General features: G+C 47.1%; 6 protein-coding genes across 6 annotated transcripts; 3 read left to right on the forward strand and 3 right to left on the reverse strand.

Moving 5' to 3' along the window:
• The first annotated feature begins 45 nt into the window (after positions 1-45).
• On the forward strand, positions 46-1514 carry BDBG_09023 (DNA-directed RNA polymerase I, II, and III subunit RPABC2). Its single transcript, XM_002620566.2, has 4 exons — positions 46-245; positions 369-662; positions 732-851; positions 948-1514. Exons 1-4 carry the CDS (start codon positions 205-207, stop codon positions 979-981), a joined length of 489 nt encoding a protein of 162 aa, XP_002620612.1. The 5' UTR covers positions 46-204; the 3' UTR covers positions 982-1514.
• Positions 1515-1519: 5 nt separating this feature from the next.
• On the forward strand, positions 1520-3987 carry BDBG_09024 (MFS monocarboxylate transporter). The gene is made up of 2 exons (XM_031723840.1): positions 1520-2214; positions 2320-3987. Exons 1-2 carry the CDS (start codon positions 2018-2020, stop codon positions 3446-3448), a joined length of 1326 nt encoding a protein of 441 aa, XP_031581179.1. The 5' UTR covers positions 1520-2017; the 3' UTR covers positions 3449-3987.
• BDBG_09025 (acetyltransferase) lies at positions 1989-5157 on the reverse strand. The gene is made up of 3 exons (XM_002620568.2): positions 4739-5157; positions 4309-4540; positions 1989-4216 (listed from the first exon to the last, which is right to left on the reverse strand). The coding sequence occupies exons 1-3, from the start codon at positions 4905-4907 to the stop codon at positions 4045-4047; spliced, it is 573 nt and encodes a 190-aa protein (XP_002620614.1). The 5' UTR covers positions 4908-5157; the 3' UTR covers positions 1989-4044.
• A 65-nt stretch (positions 5158-5222) lies between these two features.
• On the forward strand, positions 5223-10606 carry BDBG_09026 (uncharacterized protein). The gene is made up of 2 exons (XM_002620569.2): positions 5223-6472; positions 6573-10606. The coding sequence occupies exons 1-2, from the start codon at positions 5736-5738 to the stop codon at positions 7114-7116; spliced, it is 1281 nt and encodes a 426-aa protein (XP_002620615.1). The 5' UTR covers positions 5223-5735; the 3' UTR covers positions 7117-10606.
• BDBG_09027 (uncharacterized protein) lies at positions 7296-10136 on the reverse strand. The gene is made up of 2 exons (XM_002620570.2): positions 9471-10136; positions 7296-9414 (listed from the first exon to the last, which is right to left on the reverse strand). Exons 1-2 carry the CDS (start codon positions 10030-10032, stop codon positions 7544-7546), a joined length of 2433 nt encoding a protein of 810 aa, XP_002620616.2. The 5' UTR covers positions 10033-10136; the 3' UTR covers positions 7296-7543.
• BDBG_09028 (eukaryotic translation initiation factor 3 subunit A) lies at positions 10162-15609 on the reverse strand. The gene is made up of 4 exons (XM_002620571.2): positions 14492-15609; positions 14193-14417; positions 11653-14027; positions 10162-11595 (listed from the first exon to the last, which is right to left on the reverse strand). The coding sequence occupies exons 1-4, from the start codon at positions 14531-14533 to the stop codon at positions 11031-11033; spliced, it is 3207 nt and encodes a 1068-aa protein (XP_002620617.1). The 5' UTR covers positions 14534-15609; the 3' UTR covers positions 10162-11030.
• Between the last annotated feature and the right edge of the window lie 437 nt (positions 15610-16046).

Below are 16046 nucleotides of genomic sequence, written 5' to 3' on the forward strand. Positions count from 1 at the left end.
ATTTAAGCGCCAAGCGCCATAGGCGAAAGGCGCCAAGGTTTCAACTTTTTCTTCGCTCTTGACCTTCCAAAAGACATTACAGCAGCAACACAACAGGGGACAAAACATCATCAGCGCAGAGTGGCCGACTCACTCTAATTTGAAGAGCGTTCTTATACTGCATATATTTTTTGTCTCGGACTTTTATCTCTTCGTTTAAGCGCAATGTCAGACTACGGTGGAGGTGAAGACCACGATGATGCTGGGTTAGTAGCCTAATGTGTCACCGTGGCTCACTATCTGGAAATCTTGCGGCTCTGTGTAGCGGCGGATTTATTAAGGCCTTTTGAGCTCTTAAAACTATGTAGCTAATACTAGACTTCTTACAGATTTGACTATGAACCACCCGAGTACGAGTATATTGATAATGAGCCGGAAGATTTTGTTGAGCCGGAGCAGACAGAGCATGCCGAAGGTTATGCGATAGTCAATGGCGACGGCCAGCCTGTGCAGAATGGCGAAGAGAACATTGTTTCGGGGGACCCAAACGCGGGCGCATCCAAAGGAAAGGTCATGCTGCAGCAAAGAGAGAAAAAGGTGCCCAACGATCAGCGGACGACAACTCCCTACATGACCAAATACGAGCGCGCCCGAGTATTAGGCACACGAGCGCTACAAATCAGGTTAGTTTTCGTGGGCTTACCTATATCGGGGCAAACGATTGTCTCCAGCATACTAACCTGGATTGTCAGCATGAACGCCCCGATCCTCGTTGACCTCGAGGGAGAAACGGATCCTCTTCAAATTGCTCTGAAGGAGCTTGCTCAGAAAAAAATTCCGCTGATTGTTAGGAGATACCTCCCTGATGGATGGTAAGCTTGACTCTATATATATATATATATGTGTGTGTGTGTGTGTGTGTGTGTGTATACACGTGGAGCCGTATCTAACCAATTTCGTCACCATAGGTATGAGGACTGGACCTGCGAAGAGTTGCTTTAAGCGCGCAGCTTTACTTTTGCTTTCTATTTTTAAATATGTCAGTGTTGATTCTGTGTTTTGTTTAATACCGTGATGATTTTCGCATAGCGGGTGGAGTTTGGGTGTTCCTTTGGGTATCGCGTTTACGCCCCTGTGAACCCTTTTCAATGGGCAGGGGGGGGAAATTGCTTGAAAAGTACAAGGCAAGCGGCTGGACGGTTGCCTTTATAGTGTGGATATAGATATTTCATAGATCTGTATAATGGTTTTCGCTTCTTTCATTCCCGATATATCAGGGGGCTATGGGCTTGGTTCAAAATGCACGTAGGTATTTCCCATCCTCAGGTGCCAAAATCAATATGCTCGTGCGATTCTGATACGATGCGAAATTGTAATCATCGAATTGGTGATACAAAGACCATTATTGAACATTTAAAAATATTACTATAACCCCTCGTCCTCTAACCTAACGAGGCTTTGGGATAGGGAGGATGCTAAGGCAGGTAATTAGCCCTAACCCTATCTCACCTCCAACCTCATTCTCAGAAACCACCAACTCCAGTCATCGTTTTTCTATCTTCACAACCTTCCCCGACGGAAGTTCAATTTTATTATGGGTTCCCACCAACTCTCTGGCGCTGCGAGTCTCGGGATAAATATTGCCAGCCGAGGACAAATGCTCCTGCTATCGGCCGTGACAGCTCTAGATGGAGTCTTCTCCAAAAGAAACCCCACAGCGTTTACAAGCGTCGCTATCCACGTTTGACCAGAACCAACTAGCCAAATTCCAGGACAAGAATAACTAAAATGGCGCGGAAAGCAATTCCAGACTTAGTATTTCTATCCTTCCCCATTAATAACTTTTTTCATATATCATTCAGGCATTGCTTTGCTGGGTCCCCTGTTCTGGCGCTCTCACATCCTTGCTTTATGAAGAATACATCCATGGATATCTTCAATAAACAACTTCGATTTCTTTAAATATTTATTTACTCTTCCTTGGTGAGCCATACCCCGATATCCCGAGGTTCAAGTACTCTCGGTTGGGCCGACGGCTATGGGAGAGCTTTCTTGCAACAAAATTGGTGCTGCCCTTCCAACGACATGTTCTTCATCATCTGGAGGTATTGAGGTGAAAGAGGAACCTCAGAAGAATAACATATTGTCATTTGACAATGCCGAGCTCATTTATGATCGCGGCTGGAAAGCATGGTCACAAGTGCTCGCTGCTTTCTTCCTCTTCTTTAACAGCTGGTATATTTAAGACATCAATTTTTCATACTCCCTCTCCAGGCCCCTGAGAGATCCTGTATATTTGTGAAGCAACCGTAACTAACTGGAAAAGTATGTATAATACAGGGGAATTGTACTTACATATGGCAGTTTCCAAACTTACTATGAACAACACCTACTTGCGGATGAGTCGCCATCGACAATAGCATGGATCGGCTCGATACAGTCGTTCCTCCTGTTATTCGTCGGTGCCATCACGGGCCCTCTGTTTGACGCTGGCTACTCCCGATATCTGCTGATAGTCGGCTGGGCTCTTTATTCGTTTGGGCTAATGATGACCAGCATATCTACCACATTTTGGCAGATCATGCTTTCGCAAGCCTTCTGTGTCGGCCTAGGGTCTGGAGCCGTGTTTGTTCCCAGTGTGGCCATTATTCCGCAGTACTTCAAACGTCGACGAGCACTGGCAAACGGAGTAGCAGCTACGGGTACGGCCCTGGGCGGCGTGGTCTATCCGATAATGTTCAGCCAGCTCCAATTGAAAATCGGCTTCGCGTGGGCGACTCGGGTGTTAGGCTTTACCGCATGCGCAACGGGTTTGATAGCACTGTCTTTGCTCCATGTACGGTTCAAGCCACAGGAGAAGCGTGCGCTTGTTCAACTCTCGGCATTCAAGGATCCAGTGTTCACCCTCTTCTGCATTGCACAGTTCGTCGGTTTCATCGGTCTCTATAACGTGGTCGTCCATATACAACCCTACGTAATCGAAAACGGCATAATGAGCGAACACCTTGCCTTCTACCTCGTTTCCATGCTCAACGCCAGCTCCATAATCGGGCGTATTTTCCCTAATTTCATGGCCGATTACATTGGTCCCATAAATATCATGATCCCCATGACCCTCCTCTCCGGTATCCTGGCTATTTCGTGGATCAGGATACACACCACAGCAGGGGTAATCGCCCTAGTAGTCCTCTACGGATTTACTGCGGGCGGTTTCACATCCGTGGGGCCTGTTGTGTTTATGAACATCACGCCTGATATGCGAGATTTTGGCACCCGCTTGGGAATGTCGTTTGTTTTGTGTTCTCTGGGGTCGTTAGTGGGGACACCTATTGGTGGCGCTGTCGTTCATGGCACTGGGAGCTATGTGGGTGTGGCAGTGCTGGTGGGCGTCTGCTTTGTTGTCGCCGCTGGGGTCATGATGGTGGCTCGACTCTTGTCAACTGGGCCAAAGCTTTTCGCATCTGCATGATGGGATGGTAGTTACAGGTTTGTAAAGTTCAAATTGGAGTGTTCGTGACTGATTACTTCCAATGCAGCAATTCGCAAAATACGCATTTCCTTTTTTACATCAGCATTGGACTGGGGTCTGGGTGTTGAGAATATTTTATCTGGGTTGGTCATTGGCATCTTCGCACATATTATACGATTTGGCTGTACATACCTCACTCATAGCGCCTTTCTGCATGTCTTTTCACGTTTCCTCTGCATATACGTTGAGTTTATATGGCTTTATCGCTGCAAATATAATCCTATTCTCTTGACACAGAGCGACGTCTCATCAAACCCCTTGTCTTCATTTTTCTGTTAAGGCCTTTAAATACCAGCATATAGGTGGCCATACGCGAGGCATTATTCGTCTGGGCAAAGGAGGAGTTGTAAAATGGTTTAGTGCATGTAAACTCCAGGTAACTAGCTTCATAAAGTTGTAAACTCCCTCCTCCCTAACAAAATCAACTCTAGCTCACTTCCAAGAAAGATCACAGTGATAAGTAACCACACACTCAATAAATCTGGCATGTCAAAGGACGTAAAGTAAGAAGTTTTATTGTGGCATACAATTTCATTTTAGTAAACATCTTCCGGGCTGACCAAAAAGTTCTCCCCGTTCTCACGGGTATGTTTGAGCTCTTTATCTCGACTGAGGGGCTTTCGCATATCGAACGCATCTTCCCCTTCCTCCGACATACCCGTTGGGTCGTCACTGTAATAATTAACCACCCGTCTGAACACGGAGTATCTGAGAAGCACAGGAAAATATGAAGTTAGCGAGAGGAAACAAAGAGTGACAAAGATCATAGAAACAGCAGAGCGGAAAAGGTATCGACATACCCCATCCCTTTATACATTCCCACCGCAATCGTATTGCCCGCCCGCACATATAAATCCACAAACCACGCATCATTTCTATCAGACGCCCGCTCCAGGCTCTCTGTCAGCCGGCGTGCATGCCCCAATCTGCGCCAAGCTGGTGCAATAGTTAATACTGTAATGTGGCCATGCCATGGTGTGTAGTGCTCCGAGTGTCTCATTGAGGCGCGTTGAGATTCAAGCTTGCTCATTACTATGTTTTTTGACGAAAGCAAAAGAGAATTTAATAGTCAGTTCAGCTCGATTTGTACACTGAGGAAATTCAGCTTCCACGAAACCCTGCAGCAATTGGTGGACGCTTCTTTCTTTCTCTCCCTCTTTTCTGTTCTCTTCTTTCATTTATTTCTTCCTTCCTTTTCTATTTGTTTCTTTTAGATCAGAGCAAACGTACTATAGCCTATTATCTGGCCGTCACGATCTTCCACGACGTTGAAGAGCGACGGCCATTTCATTAGGTAGGTGAGGTAGAAATGGAGGTCATAGTTTTCTGTCAAAGCATCAAGGTTGGTGAGGTTGAGGGAGAAAAGGTCGGCGGGGGTCATGCGCCGGATGGTGGCCATGGTCGACTCGACGCGTTATATTCTGCTAGTTATGTGTTTAGAGCTTCGTGCATATATAGTATTAATTTAATGGAAGCTGATGTTGAGTTGAGAGCTGGTATGGTATGGGAAGATTGGGTTGCGGAGTGCGCGATTCTGTTAATTAAATATGATCTCCCTCGGCTTGGATATATCGCAAGCTTCTCTGCGTAAAAAAAACCTTCCGACATCAATCAATCGATAATCAATAATAATAAAAGCCGTTTGAGTGAAACAACCACAGTTCAAGGTTTATTAATATTCAGTAAAAATATTTAGCTCGCCGCGAAATCACGGGACCGACCAGTCCCAACTCGGCAAAATGTCAATAACCATCCAAGAACAACACCATGGATAAATTGATAAATAAAATAAACAGAATAACCCCCGCTGCTATTCGGTGCTCTGTTTCCTGTCATCGCCCTCCATGTGGCACAGAGAACCGCTTTTTGGATACACACGCTTTTGACGAGCACCCCGCGCCGTATTCGCGTCTTCCTATTGCTTATGTGCTGGCCACGATATCAAACTAAACAAGCCCTGCCTTCATTTCCGCAACTACGCCCAGTCCAATCCGTGCCCGACGCCGCATGGCTGACAGGGGAATGCTCTAAAGACAGGACGAGAAAATAGGAAATAAATACTGGAACAAAAAGCGAGACTATTTTTCGATACTCTTATATCAAATAATCGCCGTTCAACACTTCTACCTTTAAATGCGCGTACAACCTGCAATTCCCCCTCCTGTCATTAGCTGCCACCCCAGTCTTGCCGTGTCTCACTAAATATCTCATCCCACATTCTACCGAAATGCCTCCGCTCTCTCCTATTTCGCCGCCTCGAAGGCGTGGAAACCCGTCCCACCTAGACCTTTCGTCTGTCTCTTCCAACAATGCTTTGACACCAAATGGCCTCGGCCACAGTCCTCTACACTCACCGCTAACCCCGAGATATTCCGTTCCACTATCGCCGATGAGTCCTCGTCGACGCAGCTCAGGGGCGATGGATAAGTCTGCGAGATTTTCTGCGGAGTTTACTGCCCCGGAGGACTCAGGAGGAGGCGGACTAGGGAATTTAGCTGACGAACTAGCAGATGCTTGGGACGAGGACGGTGAAGGCGAAGAAGGAGAAGAAGACTTATCAGAGTTCCAGGAGGGAAATGACCACATGCAAGTACATGAAGAGGAGGACGATACGTCTTCTAGGTCAACACATAATACCGTGAGTGATCCAGGGAATCAACACTCGGGGGACGAGGAGTCAAATCGCAATAGTTTGCAGATTCCGAAGCAGAAATCAAAATCAGGACAGTATCAAAAACACCGTCGGCATGAACCTTCGTATGATGGTTCAGATTACGGTAATGACTCGGATTTTGAGGAGCCTGGTGATCTTTCTCCTGGATTAGAGAAGCAAATGGCGGGGGTTGAAAATCTTGTTCGATGGAGCATGGGAGACAATCTGCCTTCCGGCAACATTGTTGACCGAGTTGTCGAAAGCTTGCGGGATCTAGGCGGCCAGAGCGGGATTGAAAATAACGCTACTAGGTATGTAGAGCATCGTCTTTTTTTCCTCCTTGATTAATGTGTACTGCTCAACATTGGTATATGCTCGAAGCACTTTTCTTTGCTAACAAGCCATTCAAAGACTGATTACGGCACATGCATCCCTCGCCTCGCATCTAACCTCCCAAACACGCGCATTGCAAACCCTCACCCATCCGCTCCTCTTCTCTCCGTTCCCCACCCTATCCTCTGAAGCAATAGATGACCTCGTCCCCCTGATCGATGACATTCTACCAAACCTCCCGTTCCCCGTGCGGCAATCCCCACATAACCAGGAACCCCAAACTTCACATGACGACCCCCTCCTGTCTCTCCGAGCGCTCCTCTCCCAAACATCTGATCTCACCCACGATCTTCGGGCTCTCAATGATACCATTCACGAATCCCGCCAGCTTACCTCGGCAGCAGCACGACGGCTGAAATCCGTACGTGAACTAGTCGCAGATATGCGTCGGGAAGAAGAGCAGCGAGAGGAGGGGACAAGATGGATTGAAAAGGGAGAGTGGGATCGGCGATTACAACAACGAGAAGCCGGGCGGGTGTGCGGAGATGTGGTGAGCGGGTTTGAAGCTGTATGTGGAGAATGGAGGGCCCGACTTTTTGGCGCCGAAGTTGCCGCTGCATAATTGATCTATATACTTTTTTGTTCTCTACTCCCCCCTAATTTTCGATATTTGTCTTGGTCTCAACCCTGTTCAGTTCCCTCGTTTTACTATTTGTTTTTCCGTTGGCCTCGTCCATTGGCCGTTTCCTTATATACGCGCATAATGTCCCCTCGCAATGGTTGCACACATAGACATGTTCCCTGGATCTTTAGAATTCCCTTGTCGGAGTCCATACGTTTTGTATCCTATTTGTTTCCTTATATACATCCCCCTTTCCTGCGCTCGCCTCACAATCTACGCAGCGTATACCCTTAGAAAGGAGCCAAGAACCCTCTTGCAATAGAAACAATTCATTTGACTATAATTTTTGGCAATAGCTCACTCATATTACGATGCATCCAACAAACAATGCCCTATGTGCATGTATGTATGGACATACATCTATCTATCATGCAAGCATAACTACCTTCCACTCCCGCGACACCTTCACCCAGTCGACGAGGAATACCCAGCCAAGCTGACAACGACGTGCAATATTCCCATCCCACGCGATCATCAGCACGTTCACAATAGGAACCTTGTCTAGTGCGTTGCCATCAGCGTCAACATAGTTTTTCAGTCCAAGTTCTTTACTTGAATACGGCATAATTCCTATTCCAGATAACGAAAGCGCAATGAACTCGAACTTGGTGCTCGGTGCTGTGCTGCTTCCGGGCGCTTTCGCTCGTGCGTGTTCTTCTCTGAGTTGCTCCGCATCCCCGCAGAGCTCCCCGATTCGTTCTCCTGACGAGTTGGTGATGTTAAAGGAGTATGAAGGCTTCGGTTCTAGGTTGAAAATTGCAGCTTGGGCTTTTGTTGCTATTATTCCCGCGAGTTTTGGATTTATGCCCTGCGTAATCGCCCCTGGCAGTGGTAATTCGCTCAGCTTGAAGGTCGATGGCATCACGTCAATACAGAAGTTGTGATAATCTTTCCACCGCTTATTGAACATTTCACGGACGGTTACAAAGTTGTCAGTCCTTAGGGAGAAAGGCAGGGACGCGTTTCTTTTGTCTCCCAAACATCCTTCTATACAAGCAATAGCCATATACACCTGCCAGTCGTCATCCGGACCATGGGAGTCATGGCAGACATTGAAAGCCTCGATGACAGACCCGGAACCAGCTGGGACAGAGGTAGGGCGGCTTATACTATACCACGGCACTAAAGTCCCATAGAAGCCCGTTGCTTGGTAGTGCACTTGATCTTCAGCCAGGCCCATAATTGATGACCATGACCATGTGGGTAAAACCAGACCCTGAGCAGTTTCCAGGCGCGTTATTGGGTTTTTACCAATGTTGGCATACCATAATAGAGCACGGTCAAAGTCAACTCGAGGTAACCCATTTATCATCATCCTCATCCTCATCGAATCAATATTCTTGTTATTATATAACGACTTAGAAATACCATACAAGGCTTCGTATGCGTCGGAGCGAAATGTGAGCTTTCGGGAAGAATAATGCCTGAGATGCCGCGCAAAGGATCGAAAGGTGGACTCATCGTCCGAGACAACCAGCCTGCTCGAGATGAGATCGTCACGACTTCTTTCGCCATTGAACATATCCTCATGGCTCATGGACCGTTCACATTCGAAGAATGCCCGCATATTTGTGAAATAGAGCCGTCTTCTCGAAAGAACTGCTTCCTGGTATGTCCACCCGCGCGTGTCCCACACGTTAAGGGGGTCATCCTCAACTTCACGAACGATATTCGTAATTCGCAAACCAAGTATGTCTTCGCTATGCTGGACTGCCTTTCTCTTCACACGGCTAACACCGGGGATCCCAAAATCCATGCTGTCGCCGTAGGCGGCTATAAGCACTATCTGCGCAGAGGAGAAAATATCGTCCATTGCCTCGATCTGGGCTTCCTTATCCCCTACGTCATCCTGGATTATGCAAAGCCGGTCTACCCACAGGTACCTCTGGCCCATTTGAAGGCAGACTGTGATTGCATCTTCAATGGTCCTCGGCATTGTTGATGAAGGGAGGCCTCCATCTTTCTTCATTCCATCAACCGTTGCACATGTGGCTGCGAGCAGGGACGATGGTTTTGCGCCCCATACATAGCTGAGCCCAACGAAACGACGAATATCGCTTCGTTCAACAAGGCATCGTCTAATAACGTCGATGACTCGAAAGCCCTTGGGTAACGAGGAGCCTTGCGCAGCGGTGACATGCTGTTGGCATTCGCTATGTGTGCTATAGCATTCGTTTATTTTGTCCTCCAAACGAGGCCAGAATAATACCTCTCCCACACGTGGGATGTGCGAGCCGCCTTTGCTCTTGATTAGCAAAGAAGTCTGCTACCATTTATCCATATATTAGGCTTACCTTCTCTAATCTCATCGATGTGAACATCGCCAACCCAAATATTCGACACTCCATCTCCATCGGAATAACTGACGTAAATATCCGCCGAAGGAACCCCTGATACCCCAGACTGCGAGTCATCGCTTTGGGGAGGCCCAAGGTAGAGGACAATATCATAGTTTCTCGCCCCTTTCACTTCTGCTATCCGCGTAGAACTAAGCCCAACCGCAACCATATGTTTCATGAAAGCACACAGTGAACATTCCCTTTTTCTCTTCCTTGAGACGATATTATTATTGCTACCATGGCGTTCTTCCTCCAGCAACCCTCTACGCAGAGGAAACAAAAACCTAGAACGAATATTGGGTTTGATGCAATTTACGAGATGTCTTAATCGTATGTGGCTGCAGAAATCACATATATCCAAATCTTGTGCTTCCTTGTCCCGAGGGTTGGTGGGGAGAGAGCAAGTGGAGGAGCATGGCTGGTGAAATAGTTCATAGCGTTCTTGGGGCGTTGGCTCAGAGTCGTTCTGCGTGTAGTAGAATAAAGAAGACTGACAGAGATGGCATTGCTCATCCATTAATTATTCTGTGGAGGGGGGTGTATCTATATACTTTCCAGGAACAGACAAACAAATGGTTATATTATATTGAGGGGCGTGGAAAATCTTCAAGAACAAAACCGTAACTATGTTATTATTATTTAACGGTTCTGCAGTTATCCGTAAACCCTGGCCAATTGTCGTTAAGCTCCCTTACATGATCTAATCCGTCAACTACGCTACGCCCCGTGTATTTATATTTTCTCAAACCACCTACAAGACAGACGAACGAACGTGAAGAATTGGGAAGTATAAGAAAAATTAGAGAAACAAACCATTTACTGTGTAGGACCGTTAAAATAGAGCCAAATTTTCAATGGTCAATTACAGCCTACAAATATAATACTGGATTTGAATTAACGAATGGAGAGAGAAGGACATAAAACAGATGGCTACCGCTGCAGTTAGAGAGATAGGGAAAGAAAAAAGACAACGAGAATTAAAGAAATCAAAATCACAGGAGATATCCAGCACCAGTGATTGGAGATAAACAAGCAAAACGACAGAACGACAGAGAAGGAAACACGTAAAAAATAATAACTCAGGACAAAAAATTTGTTCTTTTTATCATTCAGCTTGCTTTACATGGCCTAGAAAGCCGGGGGGCTAGCAACTTCATCATCTCATCGATCTCATCTCATCGCTATTTTTTCGTCTCTTGAAAGGGACGTTTGGGGGAGGTTGGGCTCGATCGAATGGGCAAACAAGATATGGAAAAGTGAAACCGAAGAGAAGGAAAAGAGGAACTTAAGAAAAATTTCAAGGCAAAACAGAGGACGAAAAAGTGATATGTGAAAAAGATACTAAAAATATTAAGTCACCCGATTTCCTTTGTCTCGCAAATAAAGAGAGAAAAGGTGACATGCAAAACATCTGAAAAGGTAAGTTAAAAAAGCGACTAGATGAAACGTAAAATGGATAACTCCTGCACATCATCCTCTCGCCCTGTCGTATCATCAATCCATCACATTTCCCTACTACTGCTGCTGTTGCTGCTGTCTAAACCTGGGCCTCCATGCCTGTGTCGCTCCGCCGGAAGGTGGGTTGGAGCCCTCGCGACTCTCAGGTGCAGGCGAAGAGCTAGTTGGTGCTGGGCTTCTGGAGAGTGACTTGGGGGGAGCAACGGCTTCGCGGCTAAACCGCGGAGGCATACGCTCAGAAATGCGCTCGCGATCAGGTGCTCGCTCGGGCATGCGTTCACCGTTCGTCGAGAGATCTCGACCAGTAGCGCCGGCTCGTCGCTGTGGAGGAACGTATCCGCCAGTTGTCCGGGGAGGCGGGAGCTCTTCCTTGGCAGCGGGTGCTGTTGCCTCGGTTGGGGGAGTGACAGAGCCGGCCGCAGCCGCCTCCGCTTCCTTTGCAGCCTGGCGTTCTCGCCAGGTAGGGCCGGTACGACCTGTGAGATTAAGTCTAGGAGCAGTGCGTTCCGTAGATTCAGTGCGTTCCATACGAACGGGGACAGCACCAGCTTTGCGAGCCTTGAGTTTGGCCTCGGCTTCCTCTTCTCGCTTCTTCTGAATTGCGGCTTTCTCATCGAGTATTCTAGTGACAGTATTAGTAAATTGTGCGAAATTCGTAACCAAAGCAGGGAAATCATACCTTCGCTCTTCCTCTCTGGCAGCCTTCTCTGCGGCAAGTTGGCGGCGCCGTTCAGCATCCCGAGCAGCTTTTTCTTGTTCCTCCCGTTCAATACGCTCCTGCTCCTCTCGCTGGCGTCTCTCCTGTTCCTCCCTTTCCATACGCTCGCGTCGCAAACGCTCTTGGACTTCCTTGATTCGTTGTTTCTTTTTATTCTCGAATTCTCTCTCTGCGGCTTTGCGGTTCTTTTCAAATTCCACATGTCGTTTCTCCTGAATGTTCTTTCTGAAATCATTGAAGTATGGCACCAGACGGCTTAGACGATGTTTGAGGGCAACATCTTCCTTATGCTTCAGCTTAGCAGCGGCCAGGGTATCTGCTTTGTTCTTCTCATAGATCTCGAGATCACGCTTCCTCTGCGCTTCGTAGTCTGCAGGTATATGCTTGAGTTCCTCCCGGCGATAGGCTCGCTCCAGATGGTCAATACGCTTGGCTGTGATTCGGACACGGTCGTTGAGTTCATTTTTCTCCTTCTCAAGCTGAGCCAGCTTGATAGTTCGAAGGCTGTTGCTATCCAATTCCTCCAAGTTAATTTCACTAACATCGATGCCCTTGACTCCGGTCTTAAGTTCCTCGAGTTGTTTCTTGAGCTCTTCTTGTCGAATACGGTCCTTCTCGTCCTGCAGCCGTTTGCGCTCGCGCTCGACGTGTTCATCATGCAATCTGCGTTTTTCAGCATCTTGCAATTCCTGCGCACGAATACGCTTTAGTCTCTCTTCCTCTTGCTGTTTCCTCTGCAGGGATTCCAGTGCAGCTTCCTTCTTCTTCTCAATAATGATTCTACGAGCAAGAGTCTCCTCGTGCTCCTTCGCAGCACCAGCCTTAGCCTTAGCAAAGGCAATTTGCTTGGCCTGGATGCGAGCTTGGTTATATGACGGGTCGACATACATGCAGGTGAGGTGAAGGGTCTTTGCCAAACGCGTAAGTTGGGACCTGGCGATTTCAGCGGGCGTGCTTTGGAGTCGCTGCACCGATCCCACTTCACTTTCAGCGGATCCGGCAGCACTTCCAGGATGCATAGCCTTGGCGGAGGAGAAAATATCGGAATCAAAAGTTAGGACGCCGGAAATGTGATCCACACGAATAGCCAAGTCACCCTTCTTGCAACCATTCATGATGAATTTCTCGATCATTGAGCGAGTAACTTGGAATGGTTCAGGGAACTGGGCGAGCTCATGGACGAATTTAACTTCAACGGATTCGTAAACCTGGGAGAGCTGTTGGAAGAGTCTTGTGAGGATAACTTGTTGAAGGGGAAGCACGTATTTTTCCATTTCGGGGTCAGCGCCAATTTGAGTGAGGATGGGGGAGATCTTCTTGCAAATCGACAATGGGTGGAAATCGACTTCCAAGATGTTGTACAGGTCCCGAATTTCTGGGCGGCAACGAGAAAGTAAACCCTTATTCAAAGCATCTTTGAAAAGACCAGCACGGGTGGGAGCATGAGGCATGCCAAGAAGATTAGTCAACCGGGTGTTCTTGTTCTTCCGAACTTCGTCAACATCAACAAGCGCTCCGCGAGAGCGCGAAGTGCTAATGACCGGGATCGAGAGTGCCGAGAGAAGAACGAAAGATGCGGTCTTGGTCATCTCAGCTTCAGAGATAACTGGGTTTTCCTTCTTTGGACTTTGTCCTGCAGCGACAGCGGCGGCAGACTGGCGAAGGAGGTTATAGTAACGGCTCCAAGCTGCAGCGTGGAAGAGGTAGTTTTCGCTGACCAGGAAGATCCGGGTGAGCTTCTCATAATAATTGGCCATCATGATATTCTTGGCTGGTCGCTTGCTAAGGTTGAGAAGTGTATGGATATCTTCGACGCTACGGAAGCCCTCTTGCCACAATTCTAATTCAACAGCGACATTCAGTTGTTGGAAACGGGTATCTAAATGGCGCTGTAGAGTCTCTGGATCGCTCAGGTTGATGGCGTGCATCTGGCTGGAGTACTTTGCAGCGTTCTGAACATGGTTACGGAGCAGCTCACAGAGACGGCGGAACTCAGTTTTGCGAGTGTACTTCAAGCAGAACTGGAATGCCTGGAGCGCAGTGGTTTGATACATAACTTCCAGCCGTGCATTGTTCTTCAAGATTTCAAGAACAGTACGATATGTCTCCCAGAGGAATTTCAACCACGGGGTAACAATGGCTCGATCCGTTCTATCGCGAGATTGCTCACCAGAAACGGTTGCTAGAAGGATAGTCTCAGGCGTCTCGATAGCATCAAGATCTTCGATATTTGTTGATGGAGCAGCAGATTCGAGAGAAGATTGGATTTCATCAGCCTTAGCCTGAGCTTCTGTAACTTTTTGCTCTGCCAGTTCAATAAATTTTTTCAACACCATCTGTATGCAAAAAGGCACTCAAGTTAGCCTCACTATCCAGAAACTGCATTGTTGCCATTTGCCCTCTACCGATCCCATCAATCCCTCCCCCAATAGTCGTATATGTACTTAAATATATTTTCCTAAACCGGGGCATGTAGCAAGGAGAAAGGGAAAAAAGCTTACCTCAATTGTGCCAACATTGCTATTTTGCGCAATGTTTTTATATTGATAAAGGCCATCCTTTGCAGACTTTCCCTTTCGTAGATCCACGCACAACTCGACGAAAAGAATCATAACTGGCTCGAGGCTTGAAATGGGGCTGTTGCGGGAACGTTTGGAGGCGACTTGTTCATGGAGAACCGTCAGCGCAGCCTGCTGCTGGCCGACGGCAATGAGCTCTTCAGCTCGCTATGGAAAACATGAATATTAACATCGCAGGTTCCCAAATGGTTTTTCCATCTCCATATAGACTGATATCTTACCCTGAGGACATTCTCAGGCCGGATATGGGGCGGAGGTGGCATGCTGGGCAATCCTCCCCTAAACAGCGGACAAAGGGTGGTTTAGGACGTAAATCTCAAACCCGTCAATTTGACAAGGGCGTTTCTGCTTCGCTTATCGTGACGGGGGTAAAGGTCGTGGGTCTCGATGAAGAACGCGCGTGCGGAATGTATCGAGACGGTCAACGACGCGATGAAGGGTCCTCTGGAAATGGAGAGGGAATAATTTGGGGATTTTTTTTCTGATGCTGGGGTTTAGCTTCTTTGTGGTTGTGCGAGCGAGAACAGAAGGCGAAAAATTCCTGCGGGTTCCAGGTTGCGGCTCCACTTCCTTACATAAGCCCTGCGCTAGTGGTAGAATCACGTGATATATCTCTAAACCTCCCGCAGCCAACAGGAGACAAGTGAGGGAGAGTGAGTGGTCAATGTCAGAACACAAGACGTTCGGAAGACCCAGGAGGAATATTTCTTGAGAAGGGCGAACGAAAATGGCCTATTCATTACCTTTCATACGATGATCCGCGTGTGCACGCCAAACCAACATTGAGAATAGAAAAAAACAGGTCTTACCTTAGCACTCAGGGGTTGGAATTGCAGAAATATTACCATTTCATCCAAACCTCCCTTCCACTCCAATTATGTTTGCAATGCCACTTTGATTGCAATACCAGCCAGCCAATGCTCCCCAATTAACTTTGAAATCATACCGAGTGTATTCATCATTCGATTCCATCTTCCACCCGCATCTCAGTCGATTGAGAATAAATGAAACCCTTTTGGCGTGCGGGATTATTGCGCGATAGTATGGCTCTGGATATGGTTACCGTTGATTAAAGAGTTCTTTTAACAAACAGAGATCGCAAGTTTTGTTTTCTGTGACTGAAATGGTCACCCTCTGATGGGCTTCACAACACCGTATTTTCCGAAGTTGCGTGGTCAGATTATGGCTATTGAAAACGTTTAGTTCTCGGATATACGAGTCCAACTCCAATTCATCAGTTTCTGATCAAAAGAGTGGATGGCAAACCCAGATATTATCACCGTTTGCCGTGCGTTGAACCCTATCGCTCGCTAGCGAAAGGAACAGGCTTGAAGAAGCAGGGCAACCGTCACGAACAAGCTGACGGAATATAGGAGCGTCGAGTCCAGAAATTTTCAGGTATCGCAGAAACAGCAGCTTCCATTCGGATGCATGACATGGCGATCGATCAATGTTGGCAGCCTTCAAAAAAAAAAAAAAAAAAAAAAAAAAAAAAAAAAAAAAAAAAAAAAAAAAAAGACAAAGAAAGGAACGAAGACAGTTCATTCCGTTGAAGAGTATGGTTTGCCAACAATTGGCGCTGCTTGAATTCTTCCAGCCTGATATTCTCTATATATATCAACCGTATCGAATGACAACCCTGAGACCAATGCTAGCCGCTCGCAAGTCTATTTATATGGAATATTGAACGCTAACCAATCATTTGCGCTCGATATACTCCGATACTCCAGAGTTAGATATATTCTAGGGTCATTGTTTTGCCAGAGGGACTGCTCA

Source organism: Blastomyces gilchristii (genome assembly GCF_000003855.2).
Source record: "Blastomyces gilchristii SLH14081 genomic scaffold supercont1.33, whole genome shotgun sequence".
NCBI lineage: Eukaryota > Fungi > Ascomycota > Eurotiomycetes > Onygenales > Ajellomycetaceae > Blastomyces > Blastomyces gilchristii.

Coding starts and splice junctions, on each gene's coding strand:
- BDBG_09023 (XM_002620566.2), top strand. CDS start 205: ATGTCAGACTACGGTGGAGGTGAAGACCACGATGATGCTGG. Junction 663..731: donor ACACGAGCGCTACAAATCAG/GTTAGTTTTCGT, acceptor CTGGATTGTCAG/CATGAACGCCCCGATCCTCG. Junction 852..947: donor AGATACCTCCCTGATGGATG/GTAAGCTTGACT, acceptor TCGTCACCATAG/GTATGAGGACTGGACCTGCG.
- BDBG_09024 (XM_031723840.1), top strand. CDS start 2,018: ATGGGAGAGCTTTCTTGCAACAAAATTGGTGCTGCCCTTCCAACGACA. Junction 2,215..2,319: donor TTCCTCTTCTTTAACAGCTG/GTATATTTAAGA, acceptor TGTATAATACAG/GGGAATTGTACTTACATATG.
- BDBG_09025 (XM_002620568.2), bottom strand. CDS start 4,907: ATGGCCACCATCCGGCGCATGACCCCCGCCGACCTTTTCTCCCTCAAC. Junction 4,541..4,738: donor CGGCCAGATAATAGGCTATA/GTACGTTTGCTC, acceptor CAAAAAACATAG/TAATGAGCAAGCTTGAATCT. Junction 4,217..4,308: donor GGAATGTATAAAGGGATGGG/GTATGTCGATAC, acceptor TGTGCTTCTCAG/ATACTCCGTGTTCAGACGGG.
- BDBG_09026 (XM_002620569.2), top strand. CDS start 5,736: ATGCCTCCGCTCTCTCCTATTTCGCCGCCTCGAAGGCGTGGAAACCCG. Junction 6,473..6,572: donor ATTGAAAATAACGCTACTAG/GTATGTAGAGCA, acceptor AGCCATTCAAAG/ACTGATTACGGCACATGCAT.
- BDBG_09027 (XM_002620570.2), bottom strand. CDS start 10,032: ATGGATGAGCAATGCCATCTCTGTCAGTCTTCTTTATTCTACTACACG. Junction 9,415..9,470: donor CATCGATGAGATTAGAGAAG/GTAAGCCTAATA, acceptor TCAAGAGCAAAG/GCGGCTCGCACATCCCACGT.
- BDBG_09028 (XM_002620571.2), bottom strand. CDS start 14,533: ATGCCACCTCCGCCCCATATCCGGCCTGAGAATGTCCTCAGG. Junction 14,028..14,192: donor GCAATGTTGGCACAATTGAG/GTAAGCTTTTTT, acceptor TTTTGCATACAG/ATGGTGTTGAAAAAATTTAT. Junction 11,596..11,652: donor GCCAGAGAGGAAGAGCGAAG/GTATGATTTCCC, acceptor TACTGTCACTAG/AATACTCGATGAGAAAGCCG.